A 26,380-nucleotide genomic window follows, 5' to 3' on the forward strand; every position below is an offset into this window, starting at 1 on the left:
ATTGCATAAAAACTTTAGCACTCCTGATTTAACTGATGTTCACTATGGACTTAGGTGTTTAGCTGTTGTTTGCAATATAATAAAAGACAAGAAAGCCCATTACTTTTCCTTAAAAATCTCTTTCTCATGGTCGGTCCAGACATTCATGAACTGTCTGTCTTTATAAACTTTCATGGGATCCTCCATCAGACCATTCATATTAATAAACTTTACTCGTCTTTGTTCTGCATCAAACATCATGGGAGGAATGACAGAGAGCTGACGCATTTGTTTTTCATTGTTCTGCAGGCAAAGAATAAAGAGAAAGCAAATAATAAGAAGAGCTGCTACTAATGTTTATAGTTCTTGAATTAAAACAACCCTTCAAATCACCACCATCACATACATTTACTACTAGTTTAAAACATCTTTTTGTCCATTACTTAACTCTTCTAGAAGTTGTTGCTATCCCAATGAACATTTACACAATCAACTAAAGGAAAAAGAAATAGTGTCACACATTACAAAAAATTAAAACAGTCCAGAGTTTTAGAAAGGAAGAGTTTTCACATATTTCTTAGAGCTGTAAAAAACCTAGATTGTAGCAAGTGTACAATGAGCACCGACATACCAGAAGAATGTAGGTTGGATGTGATCAGAAACTACAACCCTTGAAAGAAATGTATGTTAGACCTGTTTCAAGACAAAGTTCTCATAGACTCTCTCAAACCAGCCCAAAAAAACTGTCTTATCAAAAAAGCAAACTCTAAAAGAGACTTTTCACTGCCAGTAAAAGGATATTGAGTCATTTGTTGTGTTTCTATATCAAAGTATAGACAGTAGCCTCACCTCCTGCTCAGAAAGTCCATCAATGATTTCAGAAATCTCATGTTCACTTCTAGCAATAGTTGCTGAAAGTCCAGCCCCTCTTTGACCAACTCTAAAATTAAGGGAAAGAAGTAGTAAGGATAAAGTGAAAAACAACTATATTTTCACATTTTGTACACAACAATGACAATCTTCAGAAGTCTTTAAAATAGTGTTACCTGCCTCCCAAATTAGTTAATTTGGGTTGCTCTTTCTTAAGTAGTCTCAGAATACAAACTTTGTTTACATACTGCAATTTTAAATAACTTCCTGGTCTTACAGGTGAACTTTCAAAGCTCAGCAAGGACAGCATGCTTGAGTCAACATCAGAAAAGGAGTGTTACCGATGATTCCATTTGCAAGCAGTTTTTTTAGATATATTAATATACCTCTACTAAATATGAGAAACATTCATCAGTGGCACAAAATTTATCATCTTAATTAGTACAACTGACACTATGAAACACAGCTTTTTTGGTTTATTTTTTCAAAGATATAAATTCAGTCAAGTTACCAATATAGCACAGAGACTTATTCCAACAAAAGAAAAATTTTAACTTTTGAATTGATGGGGAGAGAAATAACTTAGAAGAATTTTCAGCTGATGATCTTTAAACTTAAGAACATCATAGCAATATCTTACAGCATGTCGGTCCTTAACAAACCATTTCAGAGATAAAAATCACTGATAATTAGAGAGACAAAATATCCTCAGAGCCTTCATTTGCTCAAGGATTTTACTGAATCGGTCAATTTGCATAAAATCTGACAAAACCCCTTAGTATTTACATGGCAATACCATTACAAGCACAGCTATAGACAAAGATCCCATTGCACTAGACAACATAAATGTAACAAACAGGGACAGTCCCTTCCCAAGTAGCCTACAATTACAAAGACAAGAAATATTCTTAAAGTAAATGTTTTAATAGATAGAAATGCTCTTTCCATTCTAACAAGTTATTTTCCCTCTTTTCTTGATCCACAGAAGCCAGCTCTGGTGGCCTTCATGACATATTGCTAACTATTTGCTTTTCCCATGTTTTCTGAAGTAATGGGATTTAGATGGATGGTTAGAAGAGATAGTGAGATGAAATCTTTATGGGGCTTGAGCTCTCAAAGGTGTATTAAAATCATTTCAAACAGAGACTTAGATAAACAGATTTGAACACAACTGAATCAAACTTGACCTGATTCTTATTTCAAGCTTTACCTACAGTACTGTAGATAAAGTGAATCCTCAAATGGATTGCACTTTATTCATCTTAAAATTCTTTGTACAGTTTGCCTTTAACACATCTGATAAATTAAAATTAAACAATAGGGACTTCATTGTAGTACTTTACATACATCAAAACCAAAATTATCTGGAGTAAAACCTACATGGCAAGTTCAAGAAAAGATCACTCAAGTTGTTAATTAAAAAAAATTTTTTTTTTTAAATCAAGTGATTTTTGACTTTGTAGTCCAATGTATATAGGGATGATGAAACAAAAGAATAATACAGACAGTGACAGAAAAATATTAAGTATAAATTAGTTTGTAGGCCAAAAGTGAGCATGCTGATACGAAGCTGAAGCTCCAATTGCTTAAATTAAGTCCAATTCAACAAACCACTTTACACACCTGAATAACTTCATTCATATAGTCTCACTGAGCATCACAACCTAACTACCCTTTGCTAATTAGCCATTTTTCTATGTTGCTCATGGCAAACATGAGTTTTGATGGGAGATGTAGGGGTGAGGGATGGGGAAGAACAATTTGGGTATCAGTAAAGAAGCTGAAGAAGACAAACTGATGAGGCTAGCACTGCTGACAAAGCTGTCACTGAGGGACAGGAAAGGGTGAGATGCAAGACAGCAGATAGACAAGAAGGAAGGACAGTTATGAAGGTCCTTAGGATGTGAAGTGAAACTTGAGCTCGATGTCATGAAACACAGTGAACAATGTACTTAGTTACAGAACCAAGGAACATTTTATTTTGTACTATATGTTACACCAATACTCTTTTTCAGGAATAAGTTGATGAACATAAAACTTACTGTTAAGCTGAACCACTTTTATTAGAAATAATTTTAAAAATTAAGTTGTAAGAATTATTTTAAAGGAATATCAGAAATCCATGGTAATACCTTTGAAATCGTTCTTGCTGTTCTCTTTGCTTCCGGATTTCTGGAAACTGTTTTTCATAGTACTCTCTTGTTTTGCTCTCCTTCGCTTTCCTGCGTGGATTATTTTCTATCCTGTCTACTTTTTTCTCCCATGCCTCCATCAGTTGATCATAACGTTGACAGATTTTCTGTTCCTGTTGAATTCCAAAAGTACACCTTGAGCTAAACACAAATATACTCTGTGATCAGTACCCCTAACAGAAGTAGGCTTTGGGGATGAATACACAGATTTTTCCTGCTCTAGTGGCTTTTCATTTTGATTATGACATAAAGCCATGTAGGTTTCAACTATTCCACACTTAATTCTTTACTTGACACATCACAGTGGTATTTGGTTAATTATTACTATTGTCTTCCAGAAATCTCACATCTTCTGGAACCGGGCTTTATTTATGTTTTTAACCAACAGGATGGGACTGGAATAATTGCAATATGCCCCCAATCTCAGTATTCAGGAGCTATTTCTACAAAAAAAGACTAGGACCTTAAGAAGAAAATACTTCACTACATTTTCATGGTGAATCTTCATATTTGATGTTTGACTTGCTTTTCTTAATAATGAAACATTCTTTCAGACCTTTATGATCTTGTAAGCCACTTGATACAATAGCATGCAAGAGAAAGCATTAAGTCAGTTAGCATTGATATCTAGCACACACACATTTGATTAAAAATGCTGTCAGACTTAAGAACTGGAGATCTGTCCCACTTTCTTTTAGATACTATAGCTACTATACAAGGAAAGAAGTTCAAAGAGAGGCCAGGCATGACAGTTAAGGACTTTCACTGGGTCTCTTCCATTCATACTCTTAAGAAAAGAAAAGAAAGAAAGAAAAAGAATAGTCTCATCCTTACTGCACTTTTAGATAGTTTTCAGTCAAATCATTAGCAAGTCAAAGTTATAAACCTGCAGTTTATTTCCCAAGAAACAAGTAAATGGAATTTTAGTTTAAGATCTTATTTTTCTAATCAATTGGATTTACATAATACATTTGGGAATGTATGTCAAGGATACATACAGAAAACCAACAATGAGCTCTTTTTTTTACAAAAATATGGTAGCATTACCCGTTGTTTTCTTGCATGATTTCTTCTTTTAAAAAATAGTATTAGCTTTTTCCTCATCACCTGGTTTCTGGAAAACAAAATTGGAAAAAATGTGAACTGCACAAGATTCAAGAACTTCAAAGCTACTGAAAAAAACCATATGGATTCTAGATGCCAAATGGTTATTATTAAACACATTTTCAGGGGAAGAAAATGGAGAGAAAATTCCTAATGGAACAGTCACTTAACTAATACCATATTTTATCTGAGCAAGAATATTCTTGAAGATGGTTGGAGTAAAGAAGAGAGAGACAAAAGCTTCCATCTTCAAGCTAGGTGTTCTTCCTCCCTGCTAGAGGGATAATATGCCAAAATGACTGTAAGCCTTACCAAACTTAAAATAACTTAAAATATATATATTTCTAAATAACCTAAAAATAGGGTTTATGACTTGCTTTTAAGTTACGATGAAAAGTTATTGTTTCCCTTTGCCTTAAGTAGATATAGTTCATGTCTTGAACCACTGTTGTACAGAATAAAAATCTGACGATTACATGGACTGGAAGCTTTTAAATATGGTTAGAATATACAGGTCACATTTTGAAATAATAGCAATCAGAGAAAATAAGATTTGTTTTAGAATAGTAAATGTTTAAGTCTAAACACCTTAAATGGCAAGATATTAAGTACTTACGTTTTGATGTTTTCATGGTAGACCTTTGTGTCTGATGGTTGGTTGTAAAGTGGCTACAATTTTGGATTAAAAAAATAATAATAAATTTAGTACTTTCAATGCATATAATTCTAGAAGTATATGGAATATCTTTAATAATATTGAAATATTATGCCAACAGTGCAGGGAACCTGTGAGATGCAGCAATCTGAAGTGACTTAAAGTTTTAAATATTCAAACACTTGAAGCAAAGATTTCATTACTTAAAAATAGACCATTCTAACTCTAAAAATAGACCATTTTAACTACTTATGTATCTAAATGAATTTTAGATTTTTTCTTATTTCAAATCTGTTCTTTCTCAAAAAGATTCAAATCTATTTTAAAAGTTGGACTAAAACAGCCAATCAGATCACTTAAGTCCTAATTTTTAGCACATTTAAACACACACTAACAAATATTTATGAAAATCAGATTCCACAAACTTAATTGCATTCTTTGGCATTCTGCAGTATTACAGATGAATGTACAGATGAATGCATCTTTTACTTGAAAGATGCTTTTTAAATGCATTGTTTGTAACTTCAGGGGGATAGGAGAACAATACATACATTGAATCTACACTTTCTCATGTCTAGCTACACTACCTGATCCCGCTATTTAATACTTGAGACACTCAAACAGCTCCTAGTTTCAGAAATGGACAGGCACAGGAGCTCAAAACTAATGTAAATAGTCAGGCACCAAGGGAAAAAAAAAAAGGTTTTATGCCCTCAAACAAAAAGATTAAGTCACCATACAATGTTCTTTTATACATTAGCATCCAACTACATCTGTTTACCACAACGGAACTACAGATGTGGAAAGCAACACTGGCAACAGAGAAAATGAAACAAAGCAAAAACTTACCAGTTCAACTTTTGGACCAAGACCTTCAAAAATCTTGTGAGCTTCCTCTGCTTTTTTCTGTAAATAAGATTTGTTTTGCATAAAATCAATTGGAGTTAGTGTGTCTAAAGTATATTTGAAATCTTTCACTTAGGCCAACTGCTAAACCCCTGCGCGACCACATATGTCCTTCTTAACCTATTTCTGCAACGTTGCCTCTGCAAATCACAAAACCTGTACCTGAACTTTGCAGTTACTACTTTGATTTCCATGTATTTGAGAGATAGTATAAGCAGGACCCGACCTTCTCCATGCTTCAAAAAGAACACGCGCTAAAACATAACATGGCAAATAATTAAGAGGAAGATAGGCGTCCAACGCTATGAAGTACAGCTTTGAAAAATGGAATTGACAGACAAAAATTCTCCAATTGCAAAGTCTGGGAGTGCGAACCAATATGTACATACACATACAAAGGACAGTGTCAAAGGTCCTCCTGCCTCCACACTAGGCGAAGACCCCAAAGTAATTCTGACCCTAACGGAGGCAGCACTGGATAAGCTGGCTAGCTTTCACAAGTTCATTTCAAGCCTATATAATCTTCCAAAGCCCTTTGTCAGCAGACAGGGCTATCTGAAATGATCCAGTACACTAGTTTGAATTTGCTTCTTCCATAACAATTGTTCTATGTGCTAGCCCTAAGGGTACAGATGCCCGCAAAGAAAAATACAGGAAAAAACAACCCACGAAGCAGTTATTTTTAGAAAGTGTTCTGCTAAATTCTAACTTCTCTACATGTTATTTCAATCTTGAAAACTGAGAAATTTTTTGGAACTCACAGCTGTACAAAATAATTATATATCAAGGGAGTATTATAATATTACCCTGGTAGAACGGTTTGTTTGGTCTCAAAACATTTCAGAACTGAACCCTAGCCCTATTACTTCAACCACACTTTAGCCAACTGTAGTTGAATATTAAAGTAATTATCCTGAACTGCCTGGTTTGAAGATGAAAGCTGCAAAGGGGACTGTCCCCCAGCACAACTGCAGAAAGAAGAATTCAAGACAAATTTCTGAAGCATTAAAAAACAAAACAAAAATTAACCCAGAGATCTAGCGATGAGAGCCATAGACGTGTTTCCCTAGACTGCTTATAAAAGGATCCTGTGACCAAGAAGAAGAGTGTCATGCAAGCATCTTTCATTTAAAAAAGTAAATGACTATTTAAAGGAGTGGAATGCAGGGGGGAGAGTAGAAATCAATAAAACAACATAGGAAGCAAAAATTGCCTCACAAGAGTGAATTAAGACATAATGAATTTTAGCACATTGGGTAAGACTCCCAACCACACTCAGTCAACTTAAAAAGCAGGCTTACCCGATTCTCATCGTAAATAATTTGGACAATGCTGCGGTGTTTCTGTTCCACTGGAGGAGGGGAGACAGGCCGCTCCGGCTCTGGAGGCTTAGCAGCTTCTTCTTCAAGTTGTTGCTAAGAGACGAGAGAAAGAAAATCAGCCATCCGCACCACGTTACCCTCACCAGTAATTAGTCACCAGAGAGAAAATATGCATCTGAGCAACAGTTTGTAGCGCCTGTTATTTTTCTTTCTAACTCACAAGGAACGAATGAAATGGTTTTAATACCAGCCAGGATGATAACAAGACTATTTCTGCACAATTGGTAAACCAAATATTCAGTTTACGAGATTCACCTGCACTGAATCAGACTTTTTTTTTTTTTTGGGTGTGTGTTTGACATTTAAAGCCATTGTGGAATTAAAATTTATCAATATTTAACTTTAAACAAAAACAGTGAGTTTGGAGAATAGTTACACCAAACTTGTCTTCCCACAGAGGAAGTAATCCACAGGGCTGTCTACACTGTACATACTTAAGTCTTAATAGCTGCTTTTTTTTTTATTACTATTATTACTGCTGTCTTATTTTTTAAGAAAAGCTACAAAAGTCCTTCTAACAATCCATAGAGAACATCGTTCTAAAAATACTTCACATCAGAAATTAATCACTCCACATATATTGAAGTTCCAAGATTACCACAATACCAAGCAAGCAAAAAATCCTGCAGTTATTTCCCTAGCTATTATACTCCTGTGATTTGCTTTCACATCAAAAAAAAATCTGGTTCAGTGACAGCTTCATTTTTGAATCGTAAATATACTTCACTCATGTCAGCAACACACCTATAATAAGGAACCTTTGATACAAAGGATCCATCCATCCTGTATTATGATACTAGCTGGGGTTTGCTATATTGCCACGTAAGAATTCGAAATCTAAAATTTTTAAATAATTGCCATAATAAACACTTATTGAAAGCAACAGCAACTCAATTTTGTAATTTGTTGAAAAAAAAAAAATCACAGTACACACATGCAAAAACGAAGTTTCACAGAAGATATGCATAATGAAAAGTACTGGCTGATTTTGTGGAAAAGTGAACAGGCAAACAACAAGCAAACAAAAAACCCACCAAGCATCATTAACACATACCCAGGTAGTTAGTAACATCTATTTTGTTTTTTCTAATTAAGGTCATTTAACAGTCCATCAGAAGTAATCAAATGCTCCAAGACTATAAAAACTTACTACTCTTGCAATCCAGATGGCTGTTTATTTGTTACCTACAGACCTTCAGTTTAACAAATCCTATGGCATAATTCTTATTTCCTTCAGAGTTCCCACCAGTGAATCTTAAACCTGACACCACTTTTACCCAGATCTTTGAAAGTCAGACCAGAAAAAGGGGGCCAGGACTTTGTTTTTTTTTTATAAACATCCAATGAATAACAGATGCCTAGATTGAAGGGTGGGTTTAGATAGCCACAGCAGCTACTGGGAAGGCAACAACTACTGCCAACCTTTGCTTACACTGGCTGAAGTGCAGTTAGTTCTTGGATGCAAAGCACAGACTACTTTAAAAAAAGAGTGTATTTCCCCTTTTAGTCCTCTGCTCTCTCTGCTTACTAATACCCCTCCTACTACACTTTCCCCAAAGATGACCTTAGTTCCAGATGTTACGATCTCTTGCCCTTGTGAAAGCAGATGATCCAAGGCCTTTTGCACAAACACTGGTTTGGGAGATGCAAGGGATTCTCCCCTTGCAGCAACTGTGAAAGAGGAAAGACGGTAGCCTCCCCTTCCCCAGGAGTCATCTTCCATGTTGCAACTATAGTCATCACATTGCCCTTGTTTTACTAGTCAACTAACAAAAGTTTAAAATATAACACAATCTACTTCCGCTGTTTCTAGGTGGCTTTCTCATATTTTCAGAAATACTTGAAACTATATTGTATCCAATCTATTTAAACACTTTAGCATAATGATATACTTAAACTTTGTAACGTGGTCATTTAGTTTGCTACAAAAAAATTCACCACCACCACCAGTGATGTTTTTCCACACCTTTTTCCCTAGCAGATAACCACATTAGTGTCTGCTAAGCTTACTTGCTTTTTCTTCAGTTTAAGGATTTGCTGTTCAACTTTTGCAATTTCACGATCTACACGGTCCATGCTCTGTATCAATTCTTCCTTTGACAGCTTTGAAGGTGAAGCATTCTGGTCCTCCCCACAAGGTTGACCAGAAATTGGAGATGATGGTCCCTCATGCTTTCCTCCAAAAGCTGGGTCCTTTCATGAAAGAAAAAATTGAGTGAAATAAGTCATACTAATAACATGTGAAAGAGTGTTCAGTAATCAAACTAGTTTGCATTAATACATGAATTAATAAGAATTTCCAGCTATCTTTAACTTAGGTAGCTCTTTAACAGAGATAAAGTTTAAGATTTCAGGTTTTGCATACTTTATATATTTTAGAATTAAGTGATAGCCCATTAACAATAGTCTAAGCTCGAAGTCCAGCTTTTTTTTTTTTATTTTAAGATTCACATTAGCAGCACAATTCAATATTTGCCTTGAAACTAAAATAAGATCAAAATGTCTCCCTTTTAAAAACACATCTTCATAACTGTAAATAGTAACTTCTATTTTTAAAGGAAGGGTTACTTTAGAGCCAGTCCTCAACCCTCTGCACATATATTGATGATGATGATGTTCTTGAACATAATCATGACTAGCCTGATAAAGTATATTTGGAGTTATTTGTGCATAATAGCCAGGTGGTTATAAATGTTTAGTTCTCTCAGGATGATGACTGGTTTCCTGCATAATCTCAGAGAGGACAGGTCACTACTCATTTGGCTTTGTTTTTAATCATGCTTTGTCGCCTGTTTCCAGACAACATGTTTCAACATGTTCCATGCACTAATATTAGCATTGTTGTACCTTGTTTTTGTTTATGTCCTTACACCATTAGGCTACATGACTCCCTAGCTGGCAAACACTAGCTTGGTATATACATCCCTCATTCAAGCCAACCTCAATAAAAGAGGATGGGTCTGAATTCTGCTTTTCCTCAAGATAACACTGGGCCGTGTTTCCAAATTGAGACAGCAGATTTCTATAGGTAGTGCCTGGATAAAAATTCAGTTACATGCAAACAAGTTAACATTGCATGCATTTGTGTGGTATCTCCAGCCCTCTTTGATCTTATCTTTACTACGCAGCAGAGCAAGTTACTAAGAAATCACATGCTGACATGATTTTACTTTATTTCACAGATAGTATATTCAACTGATAAAAGGAATGGTAAGCACAAAGCAAGACAAGTGTTCTACTTTAAAAGTCTGGTGCCTGTTAGCTTTTGGAACCATATGGCAATTTTTTTCTTAAGCAATCAGAGTTTGAAAATTTTAATATGCACCTTCAACAGTCATGCCTCCTCCTGCCCCAGGAGAAGGAGAGGGTGTGTGTTTGTAAAAAGAGTTCACATATTCATTTAAAAGACATTTGTCTGCTCTACACAAATTGCACTAATCAAAATTCAGTATCTATAACAGAGAATATCCACACCAAACTACACTGCCTGAGATTTACCTCAAATAAGACAGTAACAGGTGTAATTAATGTAATCTGTGTATGTAAACAGATTCATTTCAGATACTTAAAAAGGGGCGGAGAAGGGAATATCTTGATCATTCAGTACAGTTATTCACTAGAGGAAAAAAACTAACTCGCATGCATTTCCCAGAAGTTTTGAACTGAAAAGCAGAAATATTTCATGCATTTTACCATCATCATTTTGCAGCTGAGGGTTAAACAAGAGTGTAGCAGCAACTCAGAACTCCAGCTCCTAGTTCAGTCATCTTCTCTAGCTAGCACAGAACAGGACTTCCACTTTACTGTGGTTAAGGTATCAGATTTCTCTTAGTTCTGGGGTGTTTTTTTGTTTGTTTGTAAAAAAGTAACACCTTGATTCATGACCACTGTTTCTGAGAATGTGCAGAATTCTATTTCTGAGGTTAAAGAACAAACCCAAACAAATAAAAAAAATCATCCCAACTGAAAAAATTGATTAGTTGAACACAACATATGAAGTTACACCTTCAGCATTGCAACAGAAAGTGTCTTTACCTTCTTAATATCTGCAGATCTCAACCCTTCCTGCAGAGGATGTACTAAAGGTAAGACAGTAGCTGCACTGACACGCTGAAAATGGGAATCAGAAACTTGTTCAAGACGTGGTCGCTTAGATTCCAGTGAATCATGATCTGTCTGAGATGGACCTGGATGAAATTGCTGTTCATATCCAGTTCTCCTTTCCTGAGGCCTAATACACAAAAGAGAAATTATTAAAATATGCACTTTAAATACAGGAAAACTATTTGGTGATTCTCCACCCCTTCCAGTTCCACAGGAAACAAAATTTTGCAAAATCTTCTTCTGATCTCCAAAAATACAATAGATAAAACACACTGAAATGTAGAAAGTTAACTTGAATCTTAAAAGATCCTGTTAAATGAATACCTATTATTCTAAAGCCTTAAAGAAACATATTACTGCTGCTTTGATTCAAATGCACAAAAAAAAATCCACGAGATAAATACAGTATTACATTCTACAGAACACAGAAGACAACACCTCACTTATTTCATGTTTGCAGTCAAATAAGTTTTAAATATACATAGAATGCTTGAAACGAGCCATGAGTCTATTTGGAACTTGATCTACACTCAAATGCCACTATATGACAGAAACTGTCAATGATCCAATTTGTGGGTCATTTGAAAACTCCTCCTTCTCATAAGAAAGCAAAACAGCAGCCTCACTAGCTTCTTTACAGTGCAACGCACAGGATGCCCATAAAACAACCACATACGCTTCAACATCTTCTTATGAAGTGTCACGGAAGGGATGACAGTAGTTTCCCGTATTTTGTCAGGACTAGTGAACGGGCTTTTACAGTCTTACAAGAGGGGAGGGGAATTCACTTCTGCTACAATCTGAAGTTACGAGCCCATCTAATGCTACTCTTTCCCAGCACTAAAACAGAACATTACTGGCATTTTGGTGATGAAACATGAACTCAATATGCAAGCCCCAGATTTCTTTATCAAGAATTTATTTCTGGGAATATTCTAATGAGCTTTCAAGCTAGACCAGTATTTACTTAACATTCATCACAGGTGTATGCTCAGAACCAGCTACCTCAGACATATGGCCAGAATAAACTGCTACCACTAACACAGCATATAAAGTTACTTCGAGCAGATTTACTACTATTTACTACAAGTGCATCACAACACAGTAATACACCAATACGACAAAGAATCAAGGTGCACAAATCATATAATAACCTCACCCCTAAAAACAGGCATATTCCTACTAATTTACTATAATCCAATTAATCTTATTCTGATCGGTAGTGGGTTTTTAATATCCAATATTCTTTGGATATATAGTCAAGTGAATCTTTAATAAGGCTAAATGTTTCTTGAACCTATCAGCCTTACAGTAATAATATACATTTGAATATTCATCAATACCCACTGTAAAGTAACCTATTTTACTGAGAAGACAGACATTACCAAACTGATACTAAATTACAACACCACATGACTAGCTGCAGTTGCCCACTATACTTGTCCTCAATTAACCTACCGGACACAGACCAGTTGCACCTGTTTACACAGAGACAGGAATGGTGCAAGACTGACAAAAACAGTATTTATAACAAATGATACAAAGTTGTCAAATGTCTTGCCACAAGGCTAAAGAGTATGATCAAGTCCTTTGTGCCTAGAAGTCACATTTTATGCCACATTTAAGTTCTTTACAGTTATTACAACTGCAATACCCAATTAGCTCTGCTGTTTCTTACCTACCTAGCCACACAAATACTATCTTTTGAATACACAAGAATTTTTTCCCAGTGCAATCTAGGAAACGTGACAGATAACATTCACACTATAATGTTTCTTGCACTTGTTGCTTCTACTCAGCAAGATTGAATTATCCAAAGATACAAACATAACACACTTTTAGCCTAAATAATATTAAAAATAGTTTGCAAGATGCACTTATATTCTCAGAAGCTTGCTGACATAGTTCTTAGGAGAGGTGTGGGAAAGCGTAGTAGCCTGTCACCTCCTGTCTATGAAGCAAACATATTAGTTAAGGCAAAGGGACTGAGGAATCACACATCAGATTTAAAACCAGGCAGTTCTACAACACTCTCAAACACAGGAGACCTATACTGTTAGGCAACAAAGCAATACAATCAAGTACCTAGCCAAAAACTGTGGAACTCAAAAACTTTTCTACTTACAAGTTAATTTTAACTTTATAGAAAGCATAGACTCAAAAGACTCCTCTTAACATATTTCAAAAATAGCATCCTCACCTGTCAGAGCCTGGGTGAAATTCGGAAAGCAAGGAAGGCCGCCGCCTAAGTTGCTGCTGCTGTTGCTGCTGCTGCTGTAAGAGTTGAGTTGCCTGACTGACCTCCAGGTGAGACGAACGATAATCGGGAACCGCAAACTCCTAAATGAAACACAGTTCTGATGTCAACAAGAACAAAGCTGCAGAAGATAGGGTCAAAAATGTTTAGTCTCATGGAATCATCATGTTTCTGTAACCCTCAAGGCAATTTCCTCCATTAATATCTCAAGACATTTTTGTATCAGACACTATAATTAGCACTAAAGGAAAGTTGGACAAGATGCATCTCCTGACCAATATAATTTACAAAGCAAGGTATAAGACAACTTATTTGTATATACAGGTCTTTGACCACTGCTTTTAAAAATGATATGCAGCTGGCATTAATTGATGACAAGCTCTGCAAGACATGCAGTAGGTCATTACCCAGAAGATTTAGTTTTCACAACCTATCTAAAAATACAGAGCAGGCCAAAAAGTTCCAAATCTTAAATTTCTTTTCATAACCTCATAAGTAGAACAAAACAGATTCAAAGTATCTGTAAGCAGGAGAAGAATTTCATTAAAATGGGGAAACCCGAGCTGTTCTAAAGCCCATAGCCAGCCCTCCACAGCCTACCACGCCACACGGCACACGATGGCAGAATAAATGCTCGGCAGAAATGACCAGGCGTAAGATTCTTAGAAATCCACTCTCCTAATCCTGGCTAGCAGAACACTGGCAGCTGGAAGCACTCGTAAAGCTGCTTCAGAGAACGTTCAGGGTGAGATAAAGGTTTTTACATTTCAGATCCACATTCTCTACCTTGCACAGAGACTTTACCAAGCATTGCGTCAGTATATCCAGAATCTAGCGAATATTGCTCACATAAAGGAAGGAAAGATGACTAACAGTTTACCTCTTACCCTCCTGGAAAGCTCCTGAGCCTAATAGGAGATTAATTCCCCATCCAAAACCAGTGCCCATAAATGTCCCAAGAGTCCAGTCTCTCAAAGGATTGGAACCATTACACCCAGAACATTATTTCCATATGAAATGTATACTAACCGTGGACAGGTTATTTGCATATTCTTGGAAAACTGTTATCAATGCATGTGGATCCAGCCACATCTACATTGTCCAGATTTAGTACGATGAATAAACATTAATAAATTAAAACAAAACTAAAAGAATTATGAACTAATGAATTAATTCAAGCTAGGAGAAACCAATGATAAAAACAGGAAGCTTATATTAGTTCCCTATGAAAAAAAAAAAATTATAAAACTCAGTTTTCTATCAAAAACCAAGTCAGAGAGCAGATACAGATTTCAACTTGAAAAAAGAAATCTAATGCTTTCAGCAAAAAATTAAAAACAAAAAAGCCCAAACCCACAGCTATTTACCTAAATAACACTGGCAGCAGTTCTGCTCAATGGGCACATTTCCTTTGTCATTTCGGACTTCTTAGCACTTATTTACATCTGAGTTTTCAACATTAAAAATAAAAGCAGAGGAAGAATCAAAAAGACTCAACCTACCTATGAGATAAGATTATCAATAAACCCTCTTCAAGACAGGTCAATTTCTAAAGAAGCATTTTGCCAGTTTCAGTAGATTTCCATGTGTTAAATAATAGGAAATGCTGCGAAGCTGATAAGCTATATGGTTTTACTTAGGGTACCTTCACAACTTTATAAAACATTTTTAAAATAGTCTACCAAAAAAGAAAGAAAGAAAGAAAGAAAGAAAGAAAAAAAGAACAGGGAAAAAAAATAATCTAGAAAGCCCCCCCCCCTAAAAAATCACAGTCAGTGATAGTCAGGGATTTTAATAATTTTAAGCTACAGCACTGCAGGAAAGGATAATTCAATAGGTAATTATATATTTTCAATTCATTATTTCAGAAGGAACCAGGGATCACTGCATTGCTACAGACGATACTTTCCAGAAGCTACATCGCAGTCAGACCCTCAATATTCAAAGACAAAATATATTTGAGTAAGTAGACACATCAACCTTATCGCAAGAGCCAAACTCCAAGGGTATAAAGAACATTGTTACAAAGATTTCCCCAATCAATTTTACCCGGGCATATTGCTCTGCAACTCCACGGTTTTCAAATGTGTACAACTTGTATTAAAATGTTAAAAACTCCCATCTGGCCCAGAAAATATCTGAATTATTCTTACTAAATCTGTAACCTTCATGACTTCTTACCTGCTGGTGTCGGGTGCTAGGGAAGGTGTACTGGACAGAGTGAGTAGGATAACGACTCTGTTCTGTGCTGAATGCTCCTTGGTTAGGAGGGTAGCCCGAACTTGACATTATCAGAGAAGAAGTCTTCACAAAGCTGTGAGATCAAGACCAGCAAGCAATCATGTTTCTAGGAAACCGCCTAAAGGAAAAAAGATCACTGATAAGCACTGAAGTACCAGATGTACTCACAATACATTACAGCCATAGTCACCTAAGCAAAACAACCATTACCAGTAAAAGCTTTTTCCTGATGTATTTATTTAATAGGTTACTCTAGTCTGAAACATGTTAACGGGTCTTAAAGGGGCTCAAAAATAGACATGTCAGCATTGTCTACACAAAGATTTGAGGATTATATTGTCAGAATACATCATTTTACCAGTTACCAGTTGAATTAGGAGGATTTTAAAAGAAAAGTAGGTCACTTAAATAGATGTTAAAGAGGTTATAATAGTCTATAGGCGGACGTACAATTTATGGTAAACTTCTTTAGCACAACATGAAAGAATAAAGTTCACTTTCATTTCTTCTATGGCATTTTTTGATTCTATGAATTGTTTTGTACTTTCATATTCAGGCAGTCTTAGGGTTGCTTGACTCAATACCCACCTACAGCTCATTAAACCACGATGCATTAGTCAGGCCCGAAAACGTTATTACCATCTAACAGGAGCCTGACAAAAGTAGTTCTTAGTAGAAAAGGCAGTCACAGACAAAAGACACTATTTTAACTGATAGCACAGTTTGTCTCACGTGGGATGCCAGCAATCAAATACACTATAAAGCCTTAAAACAATTCTGCTTGGTTGACGTTCGATGCCTACTTTGCCCTATTGTGAATACAGCTGCAGATTAACAGCGGGCACTGAAATGGACACTGATCTGGGAGAAGTTTTTAAAGACTGAAAAGATTCGGACAACTTCACTAACAAAGTCCAAGCATCTAAGAAGCTGTGTATAGTTTCAGCTGCCAACACTATCTGCTGAAGATCAAAAGACACTGACGAAACATTATGCCTACTGGTGCTTTCAGCACTTCTAGGGCTCTAATAAAGAGAGCAGGATTTTCTTCTTTGAAACCACAAGATATTTATCTCTGATAGCTCAGAAGGTGTAATTTTTGGAGCTTATGTTTTAAAGACAGAATTCTATCAGACCTACAGCAAATTCCCAACCTCTGGTCCCGAGCCTAGCAGATATCTCGGACCTTTGAATAAAGTAACTGCTGATCCATGACTAGTTGGCTTCATTTCCAAGTGTATTAATCTGTAGCCTTTCACAAACATCACATGTCAAGTTTTACTTCTGAGCTGCATTTTCCATTAACAGTCAATAGACAAAATTAGTTCAGAAAAGAATCGGACACAGCAAGCTATAAAAATAGATTTTAGTTTATCTGATATATTTTATCAGTCCTCTTCCAGTTGTTTTCTTTTCCCACCTCTCTGTGAAACAGAAAGCTTTATGGTTTGGACTATCAGAATTAGAACAGGGAGCCAAATTTAGATTCACCTATGAAATTCAATTTTCACATACAAAAAATTATGGAAAAACTACAGCTTCTTTTTCAAAGCAATACTACTGATTCCAGCTGTGTGTTTTATAGTACCTGTATACCAATTATAGCATCTGTAATTCATATCCAAGTGACACAAGTTCTAACATAAAGAATTCTTCATGATTAACATTTATTACACTTCATCCTTCACTCATACTGCATTCATTAGAATACATCTTTTCAAACTACGGAGCAGTCTAATAGGTCTGAGTCACAGGTACTCCATTTAAGCAAGTAACAGCGCCAGAAAGCAAGCAGAGTTTTAGCTAACATATGCTGTGCTAGTTGCAAGCCACTGTACCTGAACACTCAAATGTATTCCTAGGTCCAAGCCACAGCAAACAGAAGCCTTTTGGTTTTTTTGCTCTCTCTCTCAACTTTCATGCAAGTTTATGTAAAACTATGGCATATAGCTAATTGTCAGCTCAATCAAATGTTTACTAACATATTAACCACTCCCATCACAGGCTGATGAACGTTTTATTATTAAATGAACAACTGGCTGCATGCTAGAAGGACAGTCAAACAATTTAAATTTACAGAAGTACAAATCTCAGTTTCATGAATTGCTTATGCCCTAACTTGTGCTATCTCAGCAGTTTTGTATGTTTATGTACGTTAAGTACGTGGGAGACAATTAACTGGATTTTATATAATATTTACATATGATATGCCTGAAAGCTTCAGCCAGGAAAGAAAAAACATACTGGATCAGATCAAAGTTCCTTTGTTCCTTTAGCTGAATATGCTGTGACTGACAACGGCCGGTAGCAGGCACGCAGCGAAAAGTATGAAAAAGAGGGGCAAGCACATGTCAGTACTTCCCCGATACACTCACCAATCTTCTAGCAATTTGTGGCTCAGGGACTCCCTAAGCCAGAGGAAGAAGCCCTTCTGTTTAACAGCTCTTAATGGATATTTCTTCCATTCGTTTGTTCAGCTGTTTTCTGAACCAATATGAACTTTCAGCATTCACAACTTCTTGTTGCAAGCACTTCTACAGATTAGTGATACTTTGCAGGAGAAACCACCTGCTTTTGTTCACTCCAAACCTGCTACCTTCATTTGATGTACTTAATTTTTGTATCGGAATAGAACAAACATCTATTCTCTATTCATTCTTCCATTCCACATGTGATTTGAGACCTCTGTCATACCTCTTTGATCATATCTTTTCAATGCTGAAGAATCCTAGTCTACTTGGCTGTTCCTTCTCAACCATTTCCAAAACTCCTCTAGTTCTGTGACACCCATTCTGAGGCAAAGGGAGTCAGAAACGTAAACAATATTGTGGGAAAGTATCAATAAATACTCACCCTGTTCTTATTCTCTTCCCCAGACATACGTGGGCCACAGTCAGGCAGATCTGAGAAACCAAATGCAGCACAAAGGATCAGGGGAGCAGGCACTTAAAAATAACATAAGTGCAGACAAACCACTGCACGATTCAAGGTCTTTCTAGTTCCTGTTAAGTTACATCTTCTCCTTGTTTTCTCAATGTTCAGTCAAACCAGCAAGTTAATCATTAACCTGGCTGCTGAAAGTTGAATCCACACACACTTTGTATGATGCTACAAGGGCTATTTCTCCATTCTCAAGAGCTATAGTGCACAGATTGTCAGGTTTGTGTCAGGAATCTTCTTTCTTTGGAATCTTCATTGTTGTAAGAACCTTTCACATCCACCTGCAGCCAGTATATCATACATTCTCCCACTGGGAATGCCCCCAGACACTGGTGATGCACACACCTGAGAGTCCATTGCACATCTGAGGAATAAATTCTACCGGGGACAGGGAAAGACAGAGGAATTCAACCAGGTCATTTGAAGTATCACCTAAACTCTTTTACAGTCTCCAATCTTAATACTTAAGCTCACAACTTCTTAAAAAACAATTTAAGTCCTTAAAGTTTGACTAGAAAACACCATTAAGCCCCAAGTGCTCTGACATCTTCTTTCTAGATACTCTGTGACAGCTTTGGCAACCCCAGGATTGTACCACCATGGATCACCAACATAGATATGTTAACGTAAGTAAATTATATAATCCACAAACTAACTATAGACTCTTAATTCCCTATGATTATGTTCCAAATTAACTAAATCCAAGTGCAGTAACCATAGTAATAAATATATTCTTTCCAGTAAACTGAGGTGTATTAATAATTTTAGATTAACAACATCCTTTTTCAAGGCAGGTAAACAAAGGAAGTGATCAACAACAACGAACGTAGGTGCACAGGTATATTTCTTGCATCTTTGCGTATCACTGCTCAAGCAACACTACTGAGAAGTCCTGACTCTCTCTCTCCACATTCAGTTATAGAAGTGGAAAGACTGGGGGGAGTGTGTGTGTGTGTGCTCACGCAGAAGTGAGCATCCTTCATCCATCCATCAATGCTGACTCAAACCCTGCAACTCAAAACCTAGAAGTTTTACATAATACATAAGAAGAGATTCAGTCTTTCAGGCTTTCCTACTGAGAACTACAAGTAGGATCATGTTTGTAGCGCCATAATCGAAAAAGTGAAACAAAGAAAAGATGCCAACGGCGGAGGACAACAGAAACAGCATTAGAGATTATAATCATGGTCCATAAGAGACGTAGAAAGCAAAGAGAGGAAAAGAGAAAGATGCAGAGTTATCAGTGGTGGCGGTGCGGGTTTGTTTTTTCAAGAGGGAATTGACAAGATAATAGGAAGAGACAAGAGCAGTAACAGTAGAGGAAAATATGTGGTTACGTATTGACAATAAGGAGGTTGAGGAAAAAAAAAAAAAGAGATGGATACTAAAGGATGAGGAGGATTCTGCACAAGACCTTTTCTTTCAAGACAAAAAAAAAGACACTGTAGTAAAATGACAGTGAAGTACAACATTCCCTTCCTCTAAGCCTCTCATTCTTGTTACGGACATTTGTGTGTGCCTGCACACTCTCCTCATTTAGCCTCTCTATATGCCCTCTCTCTTAGTATGAGCATGCTTACATTCTCTGTCATATTATGAAGGGAAAAAAAAGTTTTTGCCAATATTAGCCTACAGAACTACCACCAATGTTCTGCTCTTTTCTTTCTGTATTATTACCTTAATTCTGCAACTGTGGATGCATGTACTTGACTTCAGCTCTCATTTCTCTGCTGACAACCCATATTTTTTCTCCAGACCTATGACCTTTCATCTAAAAGCATTTGCCTCTCCCTTCAACATCTGCTGGCATACATCTAAGAGATAAAGATTATTCTTCATCAGCCTATATCTTGGTCAGTAAAGGCAACACCATCTTCCTGCTGGAACTTCTTTAATTTCAATATATCCAGATTATGTTTAAATACAGCAGTCTTTCTGCATAAAATTGTAACCGTATGTATAGACTGTAAACAATCGCATCCAGGCTTTCCTCACTTTAATTACTGCTGTATTCTGCCATGACAAACTTCATCTTGCTCTGCTCAAATCCAGTCAGAATCATCCTTTAAAGCCCATTGTTATTAACTATTTCTCCCTCTCTGAATCCCTCCACTGGTTGCCTCTTCTCTACCAGACCAAACAGAGGCTGTTCATCTTCTCTTTCCGCATCCCTGACAACTTATGATATATAGCAACAAGAAATCAACCTGCCGATCAAGTTGACCACCTCTGATCAGTCAATGATGGCAAGATCGTATTTTTCAGACAAGTATTTTCATACCTTCTTCTCATGCTGTCCTGCAAATTTCAGAGGCTTCCCATGTAAACATTTACAAGAACTATTACAGTCTTTGGAATTCTGCCTTAAATGTCTCAGAAAGACAAACGTTAGGTCATGAATACACTCATACAGCTGCCAAGCAGGCTGGCCAACTGTCTGTCTCTTTGTATGCTGACAATCAGAAGGGGTAGAAAGAAATATTTCTTGTTTTGTACTTCAGGAACCAATCCATTCTTCTGCTACAGTGTCCCAGTTCATGACTGACATTCCTAGACTCTATGGTAAAATATATACAGGATGGGGAAAGCTAATATTGTCAAATGGATAATGTAAGAAGAAAACTACAGGGGAAGTAGGAGTAAAGAGTCAAAAATAAATTAAATTTAAAGATACCTAGCTGAGAAAAAGCAATGACAACAGTAACAGTTTCAGGAACTATGAAGATATGCTCAGTCCTGTATTATTTGAGTTTCTTGGGCAAGGAAGTGATTCAACTGTATTTATTTCTAAAGGTATGACAATATTTCCCCCTTTGGCCAGCTCAAACTACTGAACAGATCTGATTCAAACTTTCCCTTAAAAACTACCATTTTCACTTAAAATTTTCATACGTGGAGAATTTTGTGTAAGTTAAAAATAATTTAGAACCAGGTATTATAATAGCAACAGTCACAGCACTTTCATATTTGATTCTATGAGGCAATACTAATTTGAACAGTATCTCTTGATCCTCAGATCTCAAAGTGCTTCAGAAAGAAGCAGAAGTACGCATTATCCTTAGCATACACATGGGAAAATGAGTCACAAAGGTTAAGAAATCCATCAAAGACTACCCAGGAAATAGTCCATGACTGAATCAGAAATAAGACTTAAGCCCCCAGAGCCTCAACTTGTGGATCTGCAGCACTTCAAGCAGGCAAAGCTAGCACCGCCACAGAGCAAAGCAAGTCTTCACTTGGGAAACTACTGCAGGTTAAAAACCATTGACTATTTTTAGCAAGTCAGTTCCCCAAATCTGTTCAATGCATGGTCACACGTTTACGCCAACGCAAGTGAAGGGGTCAAATGGCCAGAAGAAGGGCAAAAATCATACGCTTACTGTTTGGGGAGCTACTGTGCTCTTTGCTGGAATATCCTATCTCCTACTCTTACATTCATCTTCCTGGATAGAGACCAGTCTCATGGGGAGCCGCAAGTTTTCTTCACATATACGAAACAAGCTAACACTTTTGCATTTAAAGTAATTTTCATGCCATCTTGAAGTACTTAACCAACATTTGCTAATTAAATTTCACATCCTTTGGGAAATTTTCCTCATCTTGTTTTTGAGCAAACTAAGTGTGATCTGAAGAGTGCAATGAATTAGATTACAGTCATAGATGGCTTCAATCAGTTTAGGTGGTTGTTTTGTTTTTAAGTCAGCAGCCTTAGTAAACTGGGTTCCGACGTAACTAACCCACAGCAGAATAAGGAAGGCTCTTCCTTATGCAGGCAGTCCTCTATAAGGATAACGATAAAAGGGTGAGATAAAAGGTTTACATGCTCATGCATACAAATACATATGCAACTATCAAAAACTAGAGTAAATCAGTCTCAATAGAACAAACGCCACAGATCACATTATCGTGTCCTCATACAGAGGGGTCTCACTGGCAGTAAAGACAAAATTATTTCAGGGATATTTTTTCAAAGTTTACTCTGGCAAGAAAATGGAGAGAGAAGAGACTGTTTCAGCAGAGGTTAAAAGGGCTTTATCCAAACCACTGTATCAAAACTTGTGAATAACTCATACTATGACTTCACTTTATAAAAAGGTATCAAACCAATTGCACAAAAAAAACCAAACAGACTGTATTTAAGGACCAATCTTTTAAAAACAGGCCACAAAAAATAGATTTCATGAATTAAACAGATCTGCATCTATACAATTAAGACACTAAAAATTCCAAATCACATAGAGTAGCACAAAATTTCAGGTTGAGAGTCACATAAGTAAACCCTTCACATATATTGCTAGATCCACAAAACTATTAAACCTTCCAGAAACATCTGCCAGTAATATTTTTTGAGTCAGTTAATCATAATTCAAAATTGTTCAAACAATCAAGCCAAAACATCAAATTTACATCTCAGAAACATCCAACACATAAGAAAGATTCAACAGATTTCTAAAAACAGCTGAACGGGTCCAACCTCCATATAAGAAGTTATTTGTTCAAACTAAGAAACACAGTAACAAGCTAAATATTACTTATAACACTTCAATGCCCAGAACATTAGTAGTATTGTTACAAGCTAGGACTGGCTTATCTGTCTCAAAGCCCTAACATTATTGGGGAAAAAAGAAAAGAAAAAAAACCTACTAGACATACTTCAAGAGCAGTTATTACTCCTTCAATCACTGTGTTAATGCCCAGTTATCAGGGTAGTCATATGATAGCTATTCAGAAAAACAATGAAAAATTTACTAACGAAGGAAAAGAGTTTGGAGTCAAACTGATCTATGTTAGATACTTGGGTTTGATACTAGAAGCTTCTGCAAAGTATTATGGAATGGGATGGTAACCGAGAAAATTAGCTACAAAAACATCAGATAGGACAATCCTGAAAGGAAGAATACAGGGTTTTAACCTGAGAATCTGCCACAAGGTCGATACCTGAGCAGACTTAAAATAACTTCATGCTTTAAAACAAAAACTGAGGGAAGCATATTGCAGCTACTATGTCTGAGCTTCTAAGTGTGCCTCTAAGTATGAAAATCTGTTTTGCATAGTCACAAGAGATGAAAGATACTTTGCACATTACAAGTAAAAAATTAAGAACAATTTAAATAACAGCTATTTAAAGAAGTTCCAGAATATTACATTTCTCATTTTTGCAGAACAAATATAATCCTCAAAGTTAGGAATGCTTCCGCTTTTTTTTTTTTTTTAATCTTTGTACATTCATTTTTATATCCAGAGTACTCTGAAGTTACTAGTCAAGGCACATAGGCACTTGCTATGAGAAGAAATAATGCAAAAGTTTTCTTTAAAAAGTTGAAAAGAACTAACTTGGATTTTTCATGGCATTCCACACATGCATATGCCTTTTCTTTATCTGGGAAAAATATTCAAAATGCACCATCATTTCTTGATAACTTAGTCTTCCATAGTTTCACTCCCTTTTCTTGTAAGATTATTGACGTGAAAATTGCTATTCCCATCCCTGCTAGAAATCCAGTTTAAAAAAAAAAACAAAAAAAACTATATAGCTGTATGTGTTTTACTAGCAATATTAAGTAACATTCTCCCCATTAATTATTGCCATATGAATCAGGGCCATAACTACACCAATGGGGGTATTAAAAAAAAAAAATGCTAAGAAAATCCAAAGCATCTGAATTTGACCCTTCTCAGACCCTGAAACTTCCACTAGCATACAATATTGCCTTATTTCTGAATGTCCGAAGCATTAACTCATAATTATGCTATACAGTGTCTGATTCACATTCTACATGACAAGGAAGCATGGTATACTTTAATTTAGCCAATTACAGAAGTGACAGAAGTCAAGGAGCAATACAGCAGTTAATTCAAGATGTCACATTTACTCCATGTTAGTATGTTTTTTCCATCTGTATCAAGATAGAAAAAAAAGATTTTACACTCCAAATTTTAATAGAAAATTTTCTGTTAAGAAACCACCAACTCCTTAAAATGCTTAAATAATAGCTTTTGGAACATTAAATAAGTATTGAAAGAGTACTTCAAATGGAGTTTTGTTGCCATTCCAAAAGATGAATATCAGTTGTAAATTGCATAACATGCCACCAAAGTTTGCTACCAGATCTCCGGATCGCATTGATTATACTTCATCTTTAAATAACAATTCCTCTCTCTTCTGTTAGGTAGCTAAAATACAAATAAAATTCATGTTCTACCAAAACGGCATAGATCTCACAAGGACACTCTTCTCCAGTAAATCCTATTTTAATCTCACTTCCGTAATTTATGTTCCTAAAGAAAAGTTGCTAATAAGAGATAACAAGACCCAGGCTATATACAACTTTGCCACATTATATGGAGGGCCATAACAAGAAAAACTGACAGCATTAACATCTTAGGGAGCTTCCAATCAGCTCTCCACTTACTTTACAAGAAAAGGTGCTGCCTGTGTGTTTCAAGTAAGAGCAAGCATTTTCAGAATCTGCTCACCAGTTAATGTGCAGGAGGAAAGGAGTCAGTTTCTCATTTCTCCTTTGCTCCCTGAGGGAGCAGATCTCATCACTCCTGAGTTTTATCACAGAACAGCACTGATTGATTCTGAAGGAACCTATCCAGGACTCTCTGCCAAAGAGGGGCACAACAGCAGAGAGTCTCCAAAAGAGGTAGGAGGAAGCCTCCATTCAGAAATGAAAGTGAGGGACATAAACATTTCCTTCACTAAAGTACTGCTAAGCAATGATTTAAATCAACTAAGAGTACAATCCTTACTAGGTTTTCTGGTTTTAAAGTCAGTCATACGAGAAAAGTAGACAGCTTATATTCTAAAGATACTTAAAACATTTTAGTTTTCACAGTAACACCAGATTCTCATTCCCAGTTATCCCAAGATGGTAAACAGCATGCAATTAGTGTACACCACAGAAAATTTTCATGAGCTAAAGACTAAAAACCAATCCTACCAAGTCCAAACAGTGCACAGATAAGGTCTCAGATTTACAAGTGAGACTGCTTTGAGGTAACTGCAGCAGTTTCCAAACCGTATCTACCTTATCCCTTTTAAAGGGCTCCATCCCTGCCACAGGGGTAACTCAACTGGTTATAAAACAGCAACTAAAGCATTAAAACTTAACCCACAAAACTGGAAGGTGAAACAGAACCAACCTGAGCCTCCTCCAGGACATCAGCTTGTACCATGGTTCAAGCCATGCTAAGCAAACAGCAGTGACAAGAACTACTACAACCTCTCTTGGCAAGTCATCCTCACTCATGAATCTCCACCCAAAAAACTCAGAGGTTTACTCAAACATAGCTAATTCCTCCCATTTCACCTGTGGTTTAGAAATAACCATCATGATCTCAAACTTCACATACCTCACACACTATGCAAAAAATATTATTTCAAGACAACAATTTTTGCTTCTCTATCTTGGACTGACAGCATAGGTACATAAAAATAGCTACTACGCATGAATTTATTCTTTCACTGTTAAGCCATCTGTAACTAAAACTGTTTTTGAAACCACCTAACATGAAATAAATTATCCAGTTAAAATTTTAAGCGTCCAGCGTCTTCTTGTAGCCCATTCTTCCTCAAAAGCATATCACTAGTGGCAGCTTTTTAAAACAGCTTAAATTTGAAAAAGTAAATCAAACTTGACTAATCTATACCAACAAAACTCATAACTCCACAAAGTATGATGTAGTATAAAAGAAACTATATCCTTCTATAAAGAGAGGTTCAGGACAAATTAAGTATGAGCCT

The 26,380-nt window shown here is 36.3% G+C and overlaps 1 protein-coding gene across 3 annotated transcripts in view; it reads right to left on the reverse strand.

Annotated features, from left to right (window-relative positions):
* The window catches only part of NCOR1 (nuclear receptor corepressor 1), a 75,482-nt gene that overhangs the window by 44,399 nt on the left and 4,703 nt on the right, over positions 1–26,380 (reverse strand). For all 3 annotated transcript variants that reach the window (XM_067309834.1, XM_067309833.1, XM_067309832.1), the window contains exons 2-13: positions 18,544–18,593; positions 15,631–15,808; positions 13,393–13,532; positions 11,124–11,319; positions 9,099–9,281; positions 7,008–7,121; positions 5,650–5,706; positions 4,762–4,814; positions 4,089–4,155; positions 2,982–3,154; positions 829–919; positions 104–282 (exon numbers count right to left, since the gene is read on the reverse strand). In XM_067309834.1, coding sequence (XP_067165935.1) covers positions 104–282; positions 829–919; positions 2,982–3,154; positions 4,089–4,155; positions 4,762–4,814; positions 5,650–5,706; positions 7,008–7,121; positions 9,099–9,281; positions 11,124–11,319; positions 13,393–13,532; positions 15,631–15,738 — 1,361 coding nt within the window. In that variant the 5' untranslated portion in view covers positions 15,739–15,808; positions 18,544–18,593. The remainder of the gene's footprint in view (positions 1–103; positions 283–828; positions 920–2,981; positions 3,155–4,088; positions 4,156–4,761; positions 4,815–5,649; positions 5,707–7,007; positions 7,122–9,098; positions 9,282–11,123; positions 11,320–13,392; positions 13,533–15,630; positions 15,809–18,543; positions 18,594–26,380) is intronic.

The sequence above is a fragment of the Apteryx mantelli genome, chromosome 22 (assembly GCF_036417845.1).
Source record: "Apteryx mantelli isolate bAptMan1 chromosome 22, bAptMan1.hap1, whole genome shotgun sequence".
In the NCBI taxonomy this organism is placed as follows: domain Eukaryota; kingdom Metazoa; phylum Chordata; class Aves; order Apterygiformes; family Apterygidae; genus Apteryx; species Apteryx mantelli.